Source organism: Patella vulgata, chromosome 5 (genome assembly GCF_932274485.2).
Source record: "Patella vulgata chromosome 5, xgPatVulg1.2, whole genome shotgun sequence".
Lineage (NCBI taxonomy): Eukaryota > Metazoa > Mollusca > Gastropoda > Patellidae > Patella > Patella vulgata.
The window spans coordinates 51,411,848-51,433,009 of record NC_065883.2 but is presented as its reverse complement, the minus strand read 5'-3'; the positions used below and the strand labels follow the sequence as shown (position 1 = coordinate 51,433,009).

Genomic DNA, 21,162 nt, shown 5'->3' with positions numbered 1-21,162 from the left:
GTGGTTTTAAAGGACTGCTTTACCCCTAAAACCTAGGTATAGACACCAAACTAGTTCCCCCTAACATGAATAGTAAGGGCGTTATGATCAGTTAAATGGAATGATTGCCATCCTAGGCGCCATTTTGAATTACACGTAATAGTGACGTCTTAGGATCTTTTTAATCGGTGGTATCGATTTCCTATGGGTAGAACCATACTTGTTGGGTTTAGCGGTCAATATTCACACGTTATTTAAGAATTAGGGCTCTCGAACATGATTGGGCGAGGCAAGAATTCAAAATGGCGCCAAAAAGTTCCCCAAAGGGGTAACGATGGGTAACTCTATGGAAGGTTAGTACAAGACCAATAGACCATAAAAAAAACCAAGAACTATCTTTCCCGCACTTAATTCCCGCTAACATGTTAACTTACAGTTTTCCCGACCATTCTAATTATATTTCAGTGGTAACTTTAGATGGGGGGTGTCATATAAGAAGCAAGGCATTCTTACTCTTTGAGAACAGCTCATTTATCACACATAACTAACCATTTTGATTGTACTTTTAAATAACTTGGCAGGGTACTCAGTCCGAAGGTAGCATTCAATCAAGTTGCTTCGACTTCTAAAATTTAAACTCAGACATATAATCATTTTTAAAGCAAATGTTTTTCTTATACATTTAACGGTCGATATCGTGCAACACATCCATAATACGGTGGGTGTGCAATATTATTGAGTTTCCATTTGTACACGACAGATTTTGAGTTATGTACAATGGTTAGCACCATTTTAAAGTTTTGAAAATTTGAGAAGAATCCAAGCATATTCAAAAATAAATTGTTAGGCGAATTTCAAGAGAGATCATCCTGACAACCAGGCAATTTTTCTTACCATTACATCAATTTCAAGGGCAATCATTCCATAATTAATGGTTGTCGAACTTTAAATCTCCATAATAATAATTCAAAAACTGGTTAACTACATGTATGTCAAATCAGATCTGGAATCAGGTATTTCAGAACGAGTACATTTGCCCAGGATTCTAAACAGCCCGGAGCAGATTTAAATTTTGAAATTTTCTTGGTGATTTGGGAGGTTGAATTTGCACTATACGTGCAGTGCCAAGAAACTATACATAGGTAAAGTTCTTTTTAAATACTTACAAAGCAAACGACATGTTAGCCCTATGTAACAACCGATATGTATTTACAAAACACAATAATATTTAACAGATGTAACAGATGTTTATTGATCAAAATACAAAATGTATGACTCGTATTTTGGGGGGAAGAGAATGAAACAGCTGTGAAGACGTTTATTTAATTGTATATCGGTTTCTTGGGCATTAGAAGAACACGCCCTTTTCAATTTTTATAGTATGATATATAAGCTTCCATTTTTATTCCATTGATTTAAACAATGAATGACAAGCCAATGAAAATTTGAGAAGCCCATATTGTATTTGTCGTAGACCACCAAGTAAAGGTTTTTTTTACCAATATTGATTTGTATATGGTATACAATTATATAAATACAACGGCAGGTGATATAAACATCATATTTTTCCATTGAAATAAAAATATTCTCTAATGTAGGATTATACCGTTTATAGCCCAGTTCAACCAGATCTATAATAAGAAAAGTGGAACAATCTCTTTACAAAAGTAGGTGGCCGTTGCAAGAATTATCTCATTGTTTCTTGAAAGTAATATTGGCAAGCTAACTTCTGTTATTGTAAGGTAAGTTGGTCTATATAACCAAAAGTTCCTAAAATATAAATAGAGATACGTTCTTAACCATAGTCCATCGTAGTACATGTCGGTCCTGCTTTAGTCCAGTTTAGAAGCAGATTGAAAATAAATACGTTTGGAACATGTATTCAATAAATATTAAATCTCACAACAATCACATGAAGTGTTTAATTTGGGGAATTCAAAATTTCAATTTAAATTTGCAACGACATTAGTATATTGTTATACAGTTTTACTACTTTTATTTATAATGTGATTTGTAACACTTTGGAAAAAGAAAAAGAATGCGTAAAAGTTTAAAGAATTGAACATTTTCGGTTATGAATTACTTAAAAGTAAAGATAATTTTAACCGGTTTATGATTCAGAATAATAACCTCATATACCGGGCTATTATGTAGAATACTAACCTCATATCGGGTTATTATATAAAATAAAGACCCTGCGCACTTCGTATATATTATTATACCGAAGGAATAACCTCTAAAGGTCCGTACATGGATTTATTATACCTGACGGAATTACCTCTAAATTTCAAAGAAATTGGCGATATAGGATTATATACAGTTTTACATTTCAGTTCTATAGTGACATTCACCATATGTTTGACGCAATATAGCCCGGTAGGAGCTGACGTGCCATAAAACCACATTTCATTTCATTTCTATAGTGACTATAATAAGTGCAAATTTAAAAAAATGGTTAATTATAACTATATGAAAGACTCATAAAAACGTTTATTTTATTCCTGTGAAAATAAAAGGTGCTCTCGATTTTTGTTATCTTTTGTAAGAAATCCAAAATGTCCATTATTTTCACTGACAACAGGTTCAATAGTGTCTGGAAAATTCTGTCCATAAGCATACCATAGAATGTTTGTCGTGTTTAACGTATCTCTATGTACCGAACACATTTATATTTGGCCAATTTTCTTGATTATAGGAGTTTATTTTGCTGCAGGTTATTGCAAATTTTTGAGTTAAGACAAGATAAATAGGTCATTAATTGTTTACAAGTTGGCGTTTGATTTGGACACCCTGTGAAATCCGTAAATGCTATTTTAATAATTTCGATATAACATCACAATAATAATTGCTTGAAAACGTTGAGAGAATACTCGTCCAACCGTTGCCCCAATAAATTAATAATTGTTCTTCCATAAGTAGGGGGGGGGGGGGGGTATGGCCGAATGGTTAGCACGCACGCGCTGTATCACGAGGCCTGTCATTGAGTCAACTGGCGTGGTTTCGAATCCCCGGTTGTACGTGACAAGGAGTAGGGTTGCCTGTCCAACCTCGTGGGTTTTCTCTGGGTACTCCGGTTTTTCTCCCACTGCTAAAGACTCCTACGCGCAAGCGAATTATTGAAATAAAAATTAACCATGTGTTAGTCCCGAAATGACCTAGTCTGGGTCGAGTGGACGTTAACCCCATCTCTCTCTCTCTCTCTCTCTCTCTCTCTCTCTCTCTCTCTCTCCATAAGTATGTGTTGGCTCTAGGACAATTCGTCCCTGAACATTTCGTCCCCATAAAACTCATCCCTGAGGACAATTCGTCCCCAGACAATTCGTATCAGGACTATTAGTCCCATAGGACTATGCGTCCGCTAGGGCTATTCGTCCCTGGATAATTCATCCCCATGGACAATTCGTTCCCGGACTATTCGTTACCTAGGACAATTCGTCTTCTAGGACAGTTTGTCCCTGAACAACAATACTGGTAGTTCCATTATCAAAAACTGAATTAATCTTTACTTTTTATTATAAATCTCTGTTTTGATGCTAGTTTTACTTTCTTTTACATTTAGTATTAAATTTAGGCCTTAACTTAATGGTGCCTGAAGAATTTTCGGGCTAATTGATATGCATATAGTAATTAGGTATGATCAGTGACACCTTTTGTGAGTTAGAGAATCTATTTATTCCTTCACTATGGGTATTGTCCATTGTCAATACGGCACTTGACTAAAATCAATATGCATTATTGTGTCTGATAAAAAAAATGTAGACCAGACATCAGTTTGTTTCAACTTCTTCAATTTCTTTAGAATTAGCTGTTGATCATAATTAGGGGACGAAAAGACCTAGGGGATGAATTGTCCAGGGACGAATTGTCCTTAGGAACGAATTATCTGGTGATGAATAGTCCTAAGGGACAAATAGTTCTAAGGGACGAATAGTCCTAGGGGACTAATTATCCGGGGACAAATTGTTTGGAGGCAAATTATCTGGGGACGAATAGTCCTTGGGGACGAATTGTGCGGTAACGAGTTGTCAGGGGACAAGTTGTCCGGGGACGAATTGTCCCGTACCCGTATGTGACAATTGCAGAAAACATTTCTTCCGTGAATAGATAACATTATTTTTAATTGCAAAAACACAATTTTGTCCAGGATTACCTCAACAGACGAAAGTCTAATCGTGGGAAATAAATTATTGTTTGAAAAATATATTCAAACTACCAAAAAGAAGTATATTTGTAGCTAAAACACTAGCGGCTGCCAGGCAGGATACGCCCACATTTTGCAAGCTAAAAACAAACGCGATTTTTTGTACAATCAGGGGCAATAATCCAGGAAGTTATGGTCTGAAATGCGGAAATTTCAATAGGGACTGATTTCTTTGGGATATAAAGATATGTTTTAAGTTTCATCAAAGTCGGATATACAATATGACCTCTAGCGGGTCCACAAACTTCGTATTACATACTTTTACACAATTTGCGTACAAAGAGCGGCCATTTTGTTGGGCTGTTTCATTTCAATTTTCCCGAAATTCGAATTTAACCTTCATTATGGTGGAATAGTGATATATTTAAACGGTTTTTAAAATCGAAAAAAAAATGTGACCTCTAGAGAATCCGTAAACTAAAAATGCGATTTTTCAAACAATCAGAGGCCATAATCCAGAAAATTACGTTCGGATATGCGCGATTATCAAAAGGAACCAAGATCTTAGTGTGTAATGGTGATATATTCACACATTTATTTTTAAATCGGATAAAAATTGTGACCTCTAAAGGGACCACAAGCTAAAAACGTGATTTTTTGTAAAAAAATCAAGGCCCATAATTCAGGAAGTTACGATCCGATATGCGCGAATATCGGTAGGAACCAAGATCTTTGGGTTATAAACATGTATTTCAGGTTTCATCAAAATCAGATCAACATTGTGACCTCTAGGGTCAACAACCTTGATATACCAGATGTTTACACTATTTGCATATGAGGGACGGCCGATTTTCACGAAATTCGAACTCTACCAACATCACGATGTCACGGTGATATATTCAAACGTTTTTTTTTACAATCAGGAGCCATAATTCTGGAAGTTACGATCCGATATGCGTGAATATCGACAGGAACCAAGATCTTTGGGTTATAAACATGCATGTCAAGTTTCATCAAAATCGGGTGAAAATTGTGAACTCTAGAGAGTCCACAACCTTGATATACCATATTTTTACACTATTTGCGCAGAGGAGCGGCCATTTTGTCTGGCAATTTTCGTCCGATTTTCACAAAATTCGAACTCAACCATCATTAGGGTGTAACGGTGATATATTCAAACGGTTTTTTTTAATTGGATAAAAATTGTTACCTCTAGAGGGACAAGAAGCTTAAAACGCGATTTTTTCATACAATCAAGGGCCATAATTCAGGAAGTTACGATCCGATATGTGCTAATATCGAAAGGAACCAATATCTTTGTGATATAAGCATAAATTTAAGGTTGCGTCAAAATGTAGAGGGTCTACAACCTTGATATACCACATATTTACAGCATTTGCGTTAAACGAGGGGCGGCCATTTTTGTAGCACTACCGCTGCTACATATCTCTCTTATGGCATGATCGTCTAAGTGTTTGTTTGATTCTGGGCTGTTACTTTTGTATCTCTCTCCTTAAGGACTTCACCATTGTGTTTTCTCACGATATCGACTCAAATATGTAACAGGAACGACAAAAGGTTTTTTTTTATATACGTTTTTATGTCACAACAGTTACACAATAGTTTACATTACAATATTTAAAATCAACACATCCTTCTCTCCGACCCCAGTCCTGTAAAAGTCTAACCAGTGTGGCTAGAATCAGGAAACCACTTCATCGTGAAATGGACGTCTAAAGAACCCAATGCGTGTCTGACTATTCTAGCCCCCACTCCCTATTCTTTTGTCTGTGGTGTTTACGTAAAAGACTGATAACAGCTAAATTACAAATATGGAATGGACATGCACCCCAACCTAGATATCGACAGGGCTTGTTACCTAATTTGATCAATAAATATGATATATGTTTTATTACAAAGAAACATGTAAATGACAAACATGTCCATTAATCTATAGCTCAGTTAACGTATCAAAATAACCAGCATATACTTTCTGTATTTTTGGTTATGAACTTTAGAATCAATAATTTGTGAGGATAACAATATTGTTTCAGCCATCATATTTCTCCATTCCTTGTCAATGAATTTGAAAACATTGTCGCAACGACAATATTGTTACATTTTGTCCGTCAGTTTTAGAACCCAACCATCTTTACGGTGTAACGGTGATATATTCACACGGTTTTTTAAATCGGATAATAATTGTTATCTCTAGAGGGACCACAAGCTAAAAACGCTATTTTTCGTACCGTCAAGGGTCATAATTCAGGAAGTTACGATCCGATATATATGCGCAAATATCGAAAGGAACCAAGATCTTTGGGTTATAAACATGTATTTTAAGTTTCGTCAAAATCGGATCAAAATTATGAGCTCTAGAGGGTCCATAACCTTGATATACCAAATGTTTACATAATTTGCGTAGAGAAGCGTCCATTTTGTGCGTCAGTTTCGGTCTGATTTTTACGAAATTTGACCTCAACCATCTGTAGGGTGTAAAGGTGATATATTCAAACGGTTTTTTGAATTGGATAAAAATTGTGACCTCTATAGGGTCCACAAGCTAAAAACGCGATTTTTCGTACACATCAGGGATCATAATTCAGAAAGTTATGGTCTGTTATGCGCGAATAACCAAGATCTTTGGATTATAAACTCACATGTCAAATTTCAACAAAATCAGATACAAATTGTGACCTCTATAGGGATACACAAGCTAAAAACGAGATCTTATGCCCCCGTCAGACCGGGGTGGCGTCCTTACTGCGCTGCTGCGACCGTACGGCGACCAGAAAATGCACAAGGTCGCCGGCAAACGTGAAAACAACGCGAGAAAATGTCCCAAAAAATTACAAACTTGAAAAAAGCCGCGTTCTCACAGCATACCAGGTCACATCGCAGAGCCTTGGCGTTTGTTTTGAACATACTCAAAACAAACGCCGTGACTCGGCGATCTTTGGCGACTATGGAAACCACAGCACGATATCTGGCGTTTCCACCACGCCTTTAGCACGCTTATGGCGATCTTGACGCGCTCTGTAACCATTTTACGTCGCCGTAGCAGCGCAGTAAGGACGCCACCTCGGTCTGATGGGGGTATTAGGGAGATCAACCTATATTTCAACGACGAACAGTCACATGCCATCTAACGGTTCATATTGTAAACATACATTATGGGAAATTAGATAAAGACCTGGCAGTTCTCAATATAATAGTTAAAAACTAGATAATGTAAAGGGAATTTGCTGAAAATTTCATTTCAGTCAAATTGATCCACTCTGAAGCAAGATTTTAGCGATTGAATTTTCGGCCTAGCCTCGATCCTCTAACTAAAGTCGGTACGATAAAAACATAATCTCCATTATCCATTTCATGATTAAATCATGAATGGAAGTCAAACAGCATATAAGAACCTAATCCAATAAACATCGCAGGCTAGCGATGACATCGAGAGTTGATTATGGTCTGGATAAGTTAATTAATGTCTAATTAATAATTTAGATAACATTTCAGGCCTTAAAGAAAGACCTGCAGTAGGTAGATTTAGCTTTTGCATAATGTATGTTTAATTAATAGGTTTTTTAAAAGTTGTAAAGCAGTTGTCTGCTTTGTAAACACCAGAACTGGGTATTTTTTTCTGCAGTCTATATACAGTGTATTTCATATAGGTGTTTGGGCAATAATCGCTTTCTCATAAGTAAGACGTGTCATTACGTATATTGGTAATTTTGAAATGCAGTTTGTAACATTAGTCACAATTGTTGAGCAAAGTTGTTTACTGACTGACCCAATATTACTTAGAAATGTTAGAAATAATACATATGTACCAGAAGACATCAACAATTGATTAACTTTAACAGCTTTGTGTTTACTTTTATAGTTTTATGTAAATGTATATCAATAGTATACACGCGTACATTTTTACCAATCCCAGTCTCCTCATTAATTTTGATTTACCAGAATAATGACACATCATAGTAAATAATTAATGAGGAGAGGTCGTTGAATATTCCAGTTGGGAATTTACATATGTAAGTCAATATTAACATTTTATTGAAAAATGTAATTTTGATTAGTACATATAAATATGTCTGAAATAATTCGATCGATATATATTACTTTTCATAATATTAGAATACAATGTTTATAAATGGTAAAACTACCCACAATGATTGAATTCCATCTGTTTTATGATGAAAATCTGGTGGTATGAATTGCACATTACATGTAATATAATGTCAATTCTTCAATATAAATTAATGACATATCTATCAATTCTGTTGCACTTCCAAAATTTAAAGAAAGTTATTCCTATCCAGGGGATTTGATCCAAGTGCCGGTGGTGTCCTAATAAAGGTAGATCCTACACTAAAACAACGGAACGCGTCTGTTAGATTTTTTAATGCGTTCACATTGACTTGTTTATGAGACACATAAAACAACATAAGTGCAAAAACAATTTACTATAAGATATTAAATAGACACCAAAGAATAATATTTTCTTGGTTGATGTCGTCACATTGTTTGTCTTCAATTTGACACGAAAATAACTTTTCTTCTTACTACTATAAAGGAATTTATAATTGAATTATATGGTGTATTATTTCAGATTAGAATATGACTAAGAGCAGAAATATTGGTTTATATATTCAACTGTGTGTGGTTATTTATTTAGCTGCTCAATACGGTAAGACGACAGGCTTTTATGCCTGATGAAATGCGCAATTTAACACAACCGTTAAATATTTATTGTATTTCTCAAACTGAACGGAATTATTTCACAATAATATTTATCATTAACATGGCTAATACTGGTAACGCAGGATTTCCAACAGCTGCAATATTGTAGAGGCGTCTTATCTTGTTTTGTCCGCCACTACAATTGATACACCCTTCGAAGCTTTGCGCATGTAAAATAGCTTCAAACACACAATTCACATTTTGTATTGAAATAAGTAATTCTATTACAAATAGTGAAGAGTGGACCACTAAACAGTTATTGTAGAGGCGTCTGGTCTTGTCCAGGGGAACTGTTGGAACACAGCAATGTCAGATCAGCCCTCAAACAGTCCGAAGGCGCCTGGCTGCTCTTGGGTTACGCTGCCGTCGATCTTACCAAGGTCAAATCGCTTTGCATCGTCATCGACTTGGGCCGCAAATCAAGGGTATCTGCACATCACACCCTGGCGAAATGTCACCGTATGGACGTCACCGTATCTACCGACGTCAACATGTACGCTTTGCTCGTAACTGTGTGCTGGAAAGGGATCGTTTCGGGGGAGGTGGCAGCATGGTTTGGGCCGCTATCAACGTCAACTTCCGTTCCCACTTGGATGTGGTCCAAGGCAATCTCAACGCTCAACATATGTTGGCGCCATCCTTCGTCCGATGTTGCTTCCATTGTTGGCTCAACATGGCGTCCGTCGACAGATGTTTTTCCAGCATGACAACGCCCGACCCACACTGCCAGGTTGGCAAGAGACTTTCTGAACAATCATTATGTCCGTGTTATGGATTGGCCCGCTATGTCTCCAGACATGAACCCGATGGAACACCTTTGGGATGAACTTGGACGACGGGTTCGAACTCAAGCCGTGCCACTTCGAACTGTTGCAGAATTGGCACATACACTCCAAAATCATTGGCAAACAATCCCACAGTGAGACATCTGTACCAGTCCATGCAAAGGCGACTTCAGGCATGTGTAAGAGCTCAGGGTGGACATACCCGATATTGACTTCAGCTGACACCTGCTTTGTTTCATGGTTCTCTGACGTTTCGGTTTTGTGCATTTGTAGTGAATTCTTTCATGAAATTATCCACAGATGCTTGTCAATTGTTATGTACATTTGTTCAAAGTTGTTGCAGTAAATAAACTTTGAATTTGGCATTGCGTTTTAATGGCTTTGAGTAGCTATCTACAGTACAATTTATGGTCAGTTTAATTGGAAATTACGGGAATTATAGGCCAGTAGCTTTTTGCTGGAGCTAGACAGAAGATATCAGTAGTGGAACCATTTCTAGATTTCCAATAGTTTAAAGGATTTATAAATGAAATGACTAGATCCCGTGTCTGTTTAATTAAGTATGACGTGTTGATTGGCTTTGTGAAACGGGTATGTTTGTCTACATTTAAAACATATATAGGTTGACGTATAGAGCCAAAAAAACGCAATTAACATAAACTAGATCATTTCAGGACTAACATATTATGATAAATTTTAATTCAATAACTTGCTTAGGCACAGTGATCTTTAGCACTCGGTGGAAACGGAAGAACGCGATTAGGCAGTGGACCGTACTCCTTTGTCAAGCACAATTATATAGGATCGAAACCACGACACTTGCCTAGATGACTGACCTTAATACTGAACTGCACGACTAATCTTGAGTGTTATTTCCATTAGTGGTTGGGCGGTTGTTGTTTCGAAATATTAAGCGGAAGTCAGCTTATTTACTGCTTTTAGTTTAAAGTTCGGTTTTCTGTGTCCGCAGTGGTATACGGGATCGGTTAAACTTCAACACTTGACCTGCATATATTTTTTTTATTTTTTTACGCAAATTTTTTAAAAAGGTGCTTTATTGGCAGGATTGGTGTCCGCTAGTTTTAATTGTCAAAGGACTGGAGTAGGCTGTGTAAATAGTGGTACGTGTAACGTTAATGGTACATGTTCATGTGGAACTGACTTTGAAGGCTTTGATTGTCGTTTACGAACAAGTAAGAAATTATTTCTATTTCTCTTGCCTGAACACTAATTGACTTTTTTTCTTTAAGTTTTTTAATATATGGATAGGGACTTTATATTACAAAGATAGGCTTTGTGACACTGACATAACACTTCAAAGATCATAATTTCAAATTAAAGAAATGAAATGAAATGGGGGTTAACGTCCTATTGTTCTGCTCCGATTGGGTCAAATTAAAGATGTACTAACTTCAAATATCACATTTTCAAATTAAAGAAGATGGTGCCATAAAATTTATTTTAGTTAATTTTAATTTTTTGATGTTTTTCAAGTCTTAATTAGTAATTTGTAAAAGACCGAGAGTATAATGGACATTGAAACATCTGTACTCCTATGGTCTATGATGATAATTTCCAGTTAACAGGGTCCATGGGGGTCAGCAGCTGTACGCCTTTAATTGTCATTCGCCATTACCTACATTGACGAGTTTTTATAAGAATTTAAACAAATTATAATCGAGTTCAATCATTTCACCTTGACGTACAATTTTCCTATCAACCAATCTCTGTATGTCCTTTGCCACTGTTTCCAATTTAGCGCTATTTTGTCCAAACTACATCGATTGACTAATGCCGACTTATTTCAAGGCGACCTTCGGTTATAACTTTTTCACGACTAGTGGTCAACTAGAAACCGAACGCGGATGGTCCGGGCCATCATCAGTTTAAAGATGGTTACCCCCATGGACATAGTGATGTCATTTTATTCTGCTTTAGACCTCGACTATAACCCTTAAAAAAACCTTCAGCCTAAGGAAGGTCTATACATATCTCCATGGAGGAAAATGAATCGCTATATGAATATAGTTTAATAAACAAATAATTCTTTCACGAAATTAAGCTTGCGCGACTCAAATGAATTTTTACTGCGCATAGAAGTAGAAACCATTTAGAATTCAAATTCTTCTTGATATTCTATACTTCGTTTCGTCGACACCCGCCATCTTGGAACTACTCCAACCATGCCACAATAGCATGGTTCAGTATTTTCGGAGTATTGTCCGGACTAAATGAAATTCGAATTCGGTTAGTTCGACCATAGTCAAGAAATCACGATAGCCGAAGATCGCAAGAAGTCCCCCTCTGGTCGACGATAGAATAGCATCCTATATGATAAAATGTATTGCTAGTTACCATGATTTTTATATATATTATAACAGGTCTAAAAACTCCGACATGTGATTCAACATGTAAAAATGGTGGTAGCTGTTATAATAATGGTTTTTGCTATTGTTTAGTTGATTACTATGGCACAACATGTGAACACAAAAGAGGTTAGTAAAGCATCACATGCCATAGATAGGCTTCTACAGGAATCTGTACTTTGTCTGTTTGTCCCAATCTTTCCAAAACTCCATCTTTCTTTAGATCCCAGTTAGAACACCTATTACTCGAGTCTAGATGAAGATCTAACAGTTTTCTTACAAATTATGAGCTCTGTTTGTTGTTTGATTTAAGCCCTACTGCGATTGGTTAAAGCCATTCTTGCTCATATCATATTACCATGGAACGCCGTTTTAAAATATTTTTTTCATTTAATATCAATATAAAATTACGGTAATTGCTAGATGTATCAAACCAATATGTATTGAAATTGTTTCTGTTTTGCGTAGTTTTCTCTTGTCAGTGGTGGAGGGGGGGGACAAGGAACAAGGAACAGTGTCTAGTCGTTCGGATAGGACAAAAAACGAGGTCCTATGTAAACATTGGCGTGAACGTATAAGAACCTTGGACGGTTAAGATTCGAAGTGTAGCTTCTGGCAAAATTTCCCCCATAGAACACTGCATTGTATCCCCGGTATGACTGCATGGCGTATGCCCGCTTTCATTAGCCCAGTCGGTGCAGACAAGTAGAACATTGTACCCCATTTCACTTCATTTCTGTTCCTGTTTTACAGTATCTGTGAACTGTACAGAAGATAGTATGACGGTTAATGTGAAACCATATGACTCGTTCACTGGGACGATTTTCGTGTACAGTAAGCGAACAGACGATTCCTGTACATTTAAGAACGACATAACACTTGTACAAGGTGCAGATCCAACATGGCACGGTTATGGTCTGAAAATTCAATACATGAACAGTACTTGTGGTAACTTCAATAAAACGTCTAACGTAAGTATATAAACAAAGCAGAACAAAAAACGATAGTCCGGGGAGATGTCAGAGATATACTGGTTAATTCACGGTGAACGATTTTAGTAAACCTACCAGGACCGGATTAGACCTATAGAGGCTCAAAGCACTTAGAAGATTTGGGTGCCACCATATAGTTTACAATTAAAAATGTAAACAATAATAAACCATAAACAATCGGTCAAGCACGTGGTTAGATTTTTTCTGAAGTTTTATACGCGTTATTATATATTAAGACAAAGAAGGTAACAGTAAAAAGGCCCCCCCCCCCCCAAAAGAAAATTTTAAAAAAATGAAAATCTTATTAAAAACTCTTAATTAAATTTTAAATTGAATATTTTGAATTCGTCATCTAATAAAGCAGAAATTCTGTGGTACCCCCTTCCCATCATGCCCTAAGCACGTTCTTATTTTGCTTAATAGTTGATATCCAGGCCTGCACGTGCACAAAGTAGATTATCGTAGGTTAACGAACGGAAGATAACAAATCAGAAACGACTAGATGTAGGTCCTTATTCACAAGATATCTTAAGTCTAAGATAGTCACTTAACTACTAGATTTCACTTAAATATACGTAACTTCCTGTAAGTTACGGGTAAATGGTATTCAAAGGCAGAGTTAAGTATCGAATTTTCCCTTAAAGTTAAGCTGCCTTTACCCTTAACTTGGAAGTGTTTAGTATTTTAGCGGTAATGACATTATAATGACTTCTTTTAACCAGAGTACACAATGTAGTAGCAGGCCCGTAATGGCGATTTTAAAAGTTACGGAATTGAGATTGAAAAAAACACAATGTCGCTGAGCGTAGCTGGCATCAAATGTTCTTTGGGGTTTTTTTTCATCATCAGCTTTGATTTTGTAGAGCCATAATAGTGTATAAGGTTACTACTTCCGAAATGGTCAAGGGTTTTTTTCCCCGTCATCTATCATGTTCGTATTGCTTAATCAATCATGTTTGTCACGACTGTCATATAATAAAGTTTGATGCGTTAAATTTATTTGTAAATTTGACATTGCGATAACATTCATTCCATTATAGATTTCAGAAAATATTAATACGGCCACGAGAAGCAAGGCGTGGTTTATTTTTTACGGTTTATTCTCATATACATATTTGAAGTTTTGATTACTATATGTTCTTGTCTTCGTTTATATAAATTTGCAAATATCTGATGATGACTGATGATGACTACCACTATTCGATAACTGCTATTTAAATCTATTGTTTTTGAAAAACATTTATACGAAAACAGTTGTTCCGGCAACGTATGCGTACCATCATAATTTATCATAAATTATAGTCATACCATTTTCGTGCGTTACAATATAATATTTCGACAACCATTTTCCTAGTAATGACAACTAAGATTTTAATAGGGTATAGTGGTACTCTTAAGGGGACATAACTTGCGTGCAACGTGAGTAATTCGTGATTTTTGGCAGTGGAGGTTATTCCATAAGTTAAAAATTCATGCTTTTTGGCTAATGTTGGTATTCCATATTTTAAGTGTACAGTTTTAACTTAACAGTTTTTCACACAGCCAAGTATATATAAAATAGAGCCTTTGAATACCGATTTAAGGTAAAACACTTAGTTAAGTGGAAAAATTAAGTATTTTTACTTAACTTTAAGAAAACCTTTGAATACGGACCCTATATAGCCTATACCTTTAAGACAAAACGCTGATTTAAAGATGGGGTCTCACTGGAGCGATCTTCACCAACCAGTAAAATATATAATTCGGATCTGATTTGATTTTATTTGATTTGATTGTACAGTTCCATGTACAAATTAGATTTAGTTAAAATATGTTACATATCAATCCATCACTGAATAAGAAATGTTTCCCAAGTTCAAGTTGTTTTAAAGTGGGGGGGGGGGCGAATGGTTAACGCGTGCGCGTGGGATCAGAAGGTATGCCTCAAATAGCGTGGTTTCGATTCCCCGCTTGTACGTGACAAGGAGTAGGGTCGAACACTACGCGCAAGCGAATTATAGAAATAAAATTGAACCATAGGTTAGCCCCGAAGTGACCTAGTTTGTGTCAAGTGGACGTTACCCCCCCCCCCCCTCTCTCCCTCTCGGTGAATCTTGGGGAATCAGCAGGAATCAAGCAGAAACAGCAGGATTGAAGAATTTTCAAAATTCGAGCCACATTCGGGAGGAATTTTCGAATTGACCAAAAATCATACAGCTTTGTAATGCGCTTCGAACCCCCCTCGAATGATTCTTGTACATTCCGGGTGTATTAGTTCTCGGATGTAGTTGGAACACAGTAGGAATATTTAGAATGCTGTTAGAATGCAATCAGAATATTTAGAAAGCACCTCGAATGTCGTACGAGTGCGGCTCGATTGCTGTCCAAATACCGCCCGAGGTATTCCGACGGCATTCCGACTCATTCCGCCTCTAGTGTGACTATATCAGTTTCTTTATTTCCCTGTTGAATACCATTCTAGGCAACAATGGACACGTTTGAAGTTAAAGTTGTAACAGAATATAATCAGATGATGATAACTAGTATTGACGAGATATCAACTATAATCTGTTCTATACCAACGTCTGGTAATATTCCCGTTTCATCAAGTATTTCAGAAATCACATACGGTGAAAAGTAAGTAATGTCTTGTGTAGCCTATTTGGATATATGGTATAGAAGATTCTAAAATAGTAAATTAAAAGGCTTGTAGTGGGAATGGCCACAGGCGCTTGTAAACTGGGAAATATCTTTCCAGAACAACATTATAAGCTGAGGCTACATTCTATGAAGTTCATATAAGCGAGATAATGAAATTCATGGACAAATAAATGATTCTTCCGAAACCGCTTCTCAATCACCCAATAATTACTGAGAGTGCGGGTATATACCACTCCCGGTTCCCTTTAGTTCTCTTCGATATCGACCTCGTTCTCTAGGATCATTCGACCGCTCCCACTACAAAAATATGACGTGGTGATGAGCTAATGTCATGGATTTAACCGAAAAGGCGTATTTATTTTTAAAATTTTCACAGAGAAAGATGGGGTCAAAGGTAGAACATTAGGGTTTAATCGAAAAAAATCCTTGTTATAAAAACCTGTATTTGGAAATTGATTTTATGAACCCGAACCTTCGTGGGAGATGGAATTTATGCCGGTAGCGAACATCTAACCGACGAGACGCCGGGGATTATCTGAAGGACTGTTTTATTTACCTCAAGCGGAACATCTCCAGCAAATATTCTTTGGTGTGCACAGGCCTTAACGTAGGATTTGAGTTTTGTCCTAAACATAAGACGCAGTCTAATACTGTTCTAATAATATCAATTTGATATTATTTCCAGTGTTTACCAATCAACAAATACAGTTGCAGATACTTACAGTCCTGTTTCCTTGGCATTTTTAACAGTTAATAACACGGCTTTAAGAGATAATACAGTACAGCTAGGAGATGTTATAACTCTTAAATTTACGCTTGTGCAATCACCAAGTAAGTCAATGGTAACGAGCATTAAAAAACATTAAAAGGAAAATATTGGTGTCAGTCATGTGATAGAATTGGTTAAACACATTCCAAATAATTATAATTTTACAGAGATCATTGCTACAATAGCGTTATGAAGATTTCAAGAAACGGAATTGACGAACGCAAAAGGAAAACACGAGTTATCCTTCAATATATCTGACAGAAGTGACGAGTGATAACAGATACACGGGTGAATTTCTGCTCACTAATAATTCCTTCGAAGGCGAATAAAGTTATGAGATGCTGTGAGGGGATATCTGTCGATTCAAAAAGATAGGTTGCCAGGCAACGAAACATACGCACACAACAGCTAAATCGTCCGGGCAGTCAACAAGAGTTGTTGCATATTTTTTTATTTTTTTCGGTAATGAAACATTTATAATACACTAAAATCTTATTAAGAGCAACAACTCATGAAGTAATTATCAGAAAACCATTAGAATTTGTTTGTTTTTATAAAGTTATGCCCCATGCTAACGTTTTGTATACAAAACTTTTAATATCATGGATTTAGCTGTTCAAGACATAAAAATTCATTGAAAATCAATATACTTGTTCGTCTCAAGATCTTAAACTTTGTGTATCAATCTGAAGTCAATCGGATGATAACTTTAGCCTTTAGAGCGTTACAAAGTGATCAAGGGCCATAACTTTGGCAGTAATTATCGGAAATCATTGAAAATCAATAGGATTCTTTGTCTCATGACCTTAAACACTGTGTATAAATTTAAAGTCAATCGGATATTAACTTTGGCCTTTAGAGCGTCCACAAGATTTTTTCAAGTGATCAAGGGCCATAACTCTGGCAGTAATTATCGGAAATCGTTGAAAATCAATAGGATTCTTCGTCTCATGACCTTAAACACAGTGTATAAATTTAAAGTCAATCGGATATTAACTGTGGCCTGTAGAGCGTTACAAAGTGATCAAGGGCCATAACTTTGGCAGTAATTATCGGAAATCATTGAAAATCAATAGGATTCTTTGTCTCATGACCTTAAACACTGTGTATAAATTTAAAGTCAATCGGATATTAACTGTGGCCTATAGAGCGTCCACAAGATTTTTCAAAGTGATCAAGGGCCATAACTCTGGCAGTAATTATCGGAAATCGATGACCTTAACATTGTGTATAAATTTAAAGTCAATCAGATATTAACTTTGGCCTCTAGAGCGTCCACAAGCAATTGTGGACGACGGACGACGGACGGACTGACGGACGGACGGACGGACGGGGGCGACAACAATATACGACCACATTTCAATGTGGGCGTATAAAAAGGGATTGACTGTCACTAGGTAAGAGAAAATAGAAAAAAGTCCGTGCATTACCATGTTTTTATTAAAGAATGAATCAAAACGAGGGAATGTACGGACTATTTCTATTGTTCTATCTATCGTAGCAATGATCTCTGTGTGAAAATTATATTTGGAACGCGTTTAGCCAGTTCTATCACATATGTGATAATTGTATTGAGGATACCTGGACCCTATTTCTCAAAATGGAATAAATTTAGGTTCCGGTATAAATTTTTATGTCGTTCTAAAAGACTTTGTCTTTGCCTTTCATTTTGGTTATTATGTGCTATGTTTCATGCGTTGTTGTTCGACGAGTCTATATTTTGTTTATATTTTAATCCAGTTCTGTCGTGCTTTTAAAGGATACCTGTATATTTACAGCTCTGACATCTCTGAAACTGACGTCATGCACAGCTAAAAATCCTTCAACAAATAATAGCATTACATTGGTTAGTAATGGGTAAGTGGGTCTTGTGCGAGTTGTATTCATTTTATATTTTCTTACCTTACAATATGCTAGATCTGTAAATACCCCAAATAGATGAAAATTCAAGTCGTATATTTAAGAAATACTAGGTCTGTGGATTTCATCATTCTGGTGCAATTTCCACATTATTTCAAATCGATGGCATCATTGACATCGTATAAAATTGTAAGATGTTGAGAAATAGACCATAATTAAACTGTTAATGAGCTCGGGGTTAGAATAATGCCAAATTATAGAAAATGAGTAGTTATGTTTAATCGGATTTAGACGCATTTTCAAATGAACTAAATTATTACTGTGATAAGTAAACATTTGAGTGTAACGTGTGTGACACGTTATGACTTCGAAAAACTAATGGTGCACCGATGTATGAATGTTTTGTGTTTTTATCAAAAATAAAGAATTTTAAACTAAATATGTTCCTTTTTATTATATTAACAATAGATGTAGAGGTGATGATGCCAATCAGATAATATCAACCATAGCTAATGGTGAACCAGTTAAAGAAGGCAATGCTGTAATTCTCAGATTTACTGCCTTCAAGTTTGTGTCGTCAAATCAAGTTGCTTTTAGTTGTAATGTTAAAGTTTGTGTTCAAAGTGATTTAAGTTGTAACCAGGTAAATATTGAATGAAATTTTGTCCCATAAACAAGGTCGCAGGCATATCCAAAAACCGACCTTAAAAAGCACGGATTAGTAAAATCCATTTGATAGCATTGTAAATAATAACGTCGTGGATGTCGCTGTAGACAATGTGAAAAGTTAGTTGAAAATAGTAATATACAGTGGATCATTGCTTGTTCTTTTCTGTGAATTAGAGGAATAGACGGGGCTTTTAGCAAGGCGTGTGAGGGTAATTTTCTAATCAAGCATTTCTTACTCAATTCAGTTTCATTATTACCTACACATACTGTTTAAACTGTGATCTATCCGAAGTAACTAACAGTTGGACTTTCTTTATAGCAATGTTCTAGCACAGCATCTATAACTACACCAACTACTACTCCTGCAACGGCAGTTCGGCGTAAGAGGGCCGTGGGTCAAGAAGAAACTGTTACGGCTTTAATAACTGTTATAGAGAACAGCGAGACGGAGACGATAGCCCCTACAACAGATTCACCACCCACCTGTCCACCGAATAATGAAACACCACAGCCACATGAAGGTAATTTAAGTTTGAAAGGACACTTCAGGTTCGCATCTTGGCTGATATTTTTATCTTTGGACCTTCTGACAGACCACATTATTAAATGGAAATTGTTTGTCAGCATTCTACTTTGTTTATTTTGACATTACAGCGTGGTTCCTTAATAAAATCACGTCTAATATGGACAGCGTTAAATGTCTTCACCCCTGTCTGGTAGATATAAAATATATTGTGTGCATAATAAACGCCCACCGGTAGCAGCATAGGCGCGTAAATCACATTATTAAAACGGACATAGAATACAGCAACTATTGCAAATCACAGAATGCAATAAAAATCAAGACTAACAAATCAACATAACACGGGACATGCTTTAGATAAATGCTTTGACCATAAAAGGTTGTTTTCATACAAAATTGCTATATTTGATATACATGTATTGGTATTCTCCAGGTACAAGTGCTATTGGTTGTTTTCAAAACAGAGAAATCCTAACAGTTATTATCATCTTAGCTTTGATGCTGGTCATAGCGCTGGTTGTTGTCATGGTTTTAATAGTCCATTACTTCAGACAGAAAGATGCTAAGGTTAGCGATATGCAACCACCGCAGGAAGTGCTGCGACAATTTACTATTCCAAGAGTCAATATTTAAATGCAGCTTCTTAATTCATGGATGTTGATATCTAGAGAGTCTTTGTTAATAATACGTAATGTTTAAAAATGGATTATGTAAGAGCTAAATCTGCCTATTGTAGGTCTTTATTTTGGTTTCAAATGTTATATATACCATTATTTAGACATTTATTCATATGACAAGTCTATAATCAACTCTCTAGAGCATCGGATGGCGGAAATTTAAACCGAGTCTCGAATATCAAGTACCGTTGTTACGATAATAAACAATCTATATCACATATTGTCAAAACTTCAAACAGCGATAACATCGCTCAGAATAAAATAATTTTTAAAATAAAATTTTCAATACTGTATATTCATTTTGCATTATCTATTTTTGAATTATAGTAAGAACGACCAGCTCTTTATCTAAATCTTACATAATGCATCTTTAATCATCCTATTTATACAACCTGTTTAAAATGTGATGTCCACATGTTACAAATGGAAACTGCTGAACGGCATACCAGACGTCCACTAACGAACCCATGATAACAATGATTCTACTTGTAAAATATGTAAATAGTTCGGTCCAATTATTAAGTATAATATTTACCATAACAGAGAATGTTTTGTAATTGTTGGTTTCTCTTGATCTCAATTAATATACCGTTTATACAGTTATATAATGTACCTCGTCTTGATGAATGTTTTCTTTTATACCCTCTTTGTTTTTCCTTTATTTTTTAAATTATTATTATTATTTTTATTTTAATTGAAGATTATCTTTTTTTAATAGCACATTTATACGGTCTGTAGTTCAATTAACATCCGAACAAGTTGCTTCACCCTTTTGTTTATTGGATTTTCATGGTAGAATGTAATCAATAAAGCAAACACCAGCAAATCATTGGAAATAGTATTTTTATCGTTCGCAATAGACCTGACCAACAGACTGATGGTACAAACAAAATTCTGCCCTGTTTACTCAAACAACTGAATGACAGTATGACGCACCCCAACTTAGGGTGGTCGTTTATTAAAGTAATATAATTATGCGATGAAAGATTAAATATTAATTATATTCTCAACACATACGAAT

At 35.9% G+C, this 21,162-nt stretch overlaps 1 protein-coding gene across 1 annotated transcript; it reads left to right on the top strand.

Moving 5' to 3' along the window:
* The first annotated feature begins 313 nt into the window (after positions 1-313).
* LOC126821224 (uncharacterized) lies at positions 314-20,952 on the top strand. The gene is made up of 5 exons (XM_056101004.1): positions 314-332; positions 18,191-18,269; positions 18,741-18,915; positions 19,261-19,462; positions 19,898-20,952. The coding sequence occupies exons 1-5, from the start codon at positions 314-316 to the stop codon at positions 20,095-20,097; spliced, it is 675 nt and encodes a 224-aa protein (XP_055956979.1). The 3' UTR covers positions 20,098-20,952.
* The last annotated feature ends 210 nt before the right edge of the window (positions 20,953-21,162 follow it).

Excerpts from the sequence above, each read along its gene's own strand:
- LOC126821224 (XM_056101004.1), top strand. Across the intron at positions 18,270-18,740 it reads ATTACATTGGTTAGTAATGG|ATGTAGAGGTGATGATGCCA; the intron begins GTAAGTGGGTCT and ends TATTAACAATAG. Across the intron at positions 18,916-19,260 it reads GTGATTTAAGTTGTAACCAG|CAATGTTCTAGCACAGCATC; the intron begins GTAAATATTGAA and ends CTTTCTTTATAG.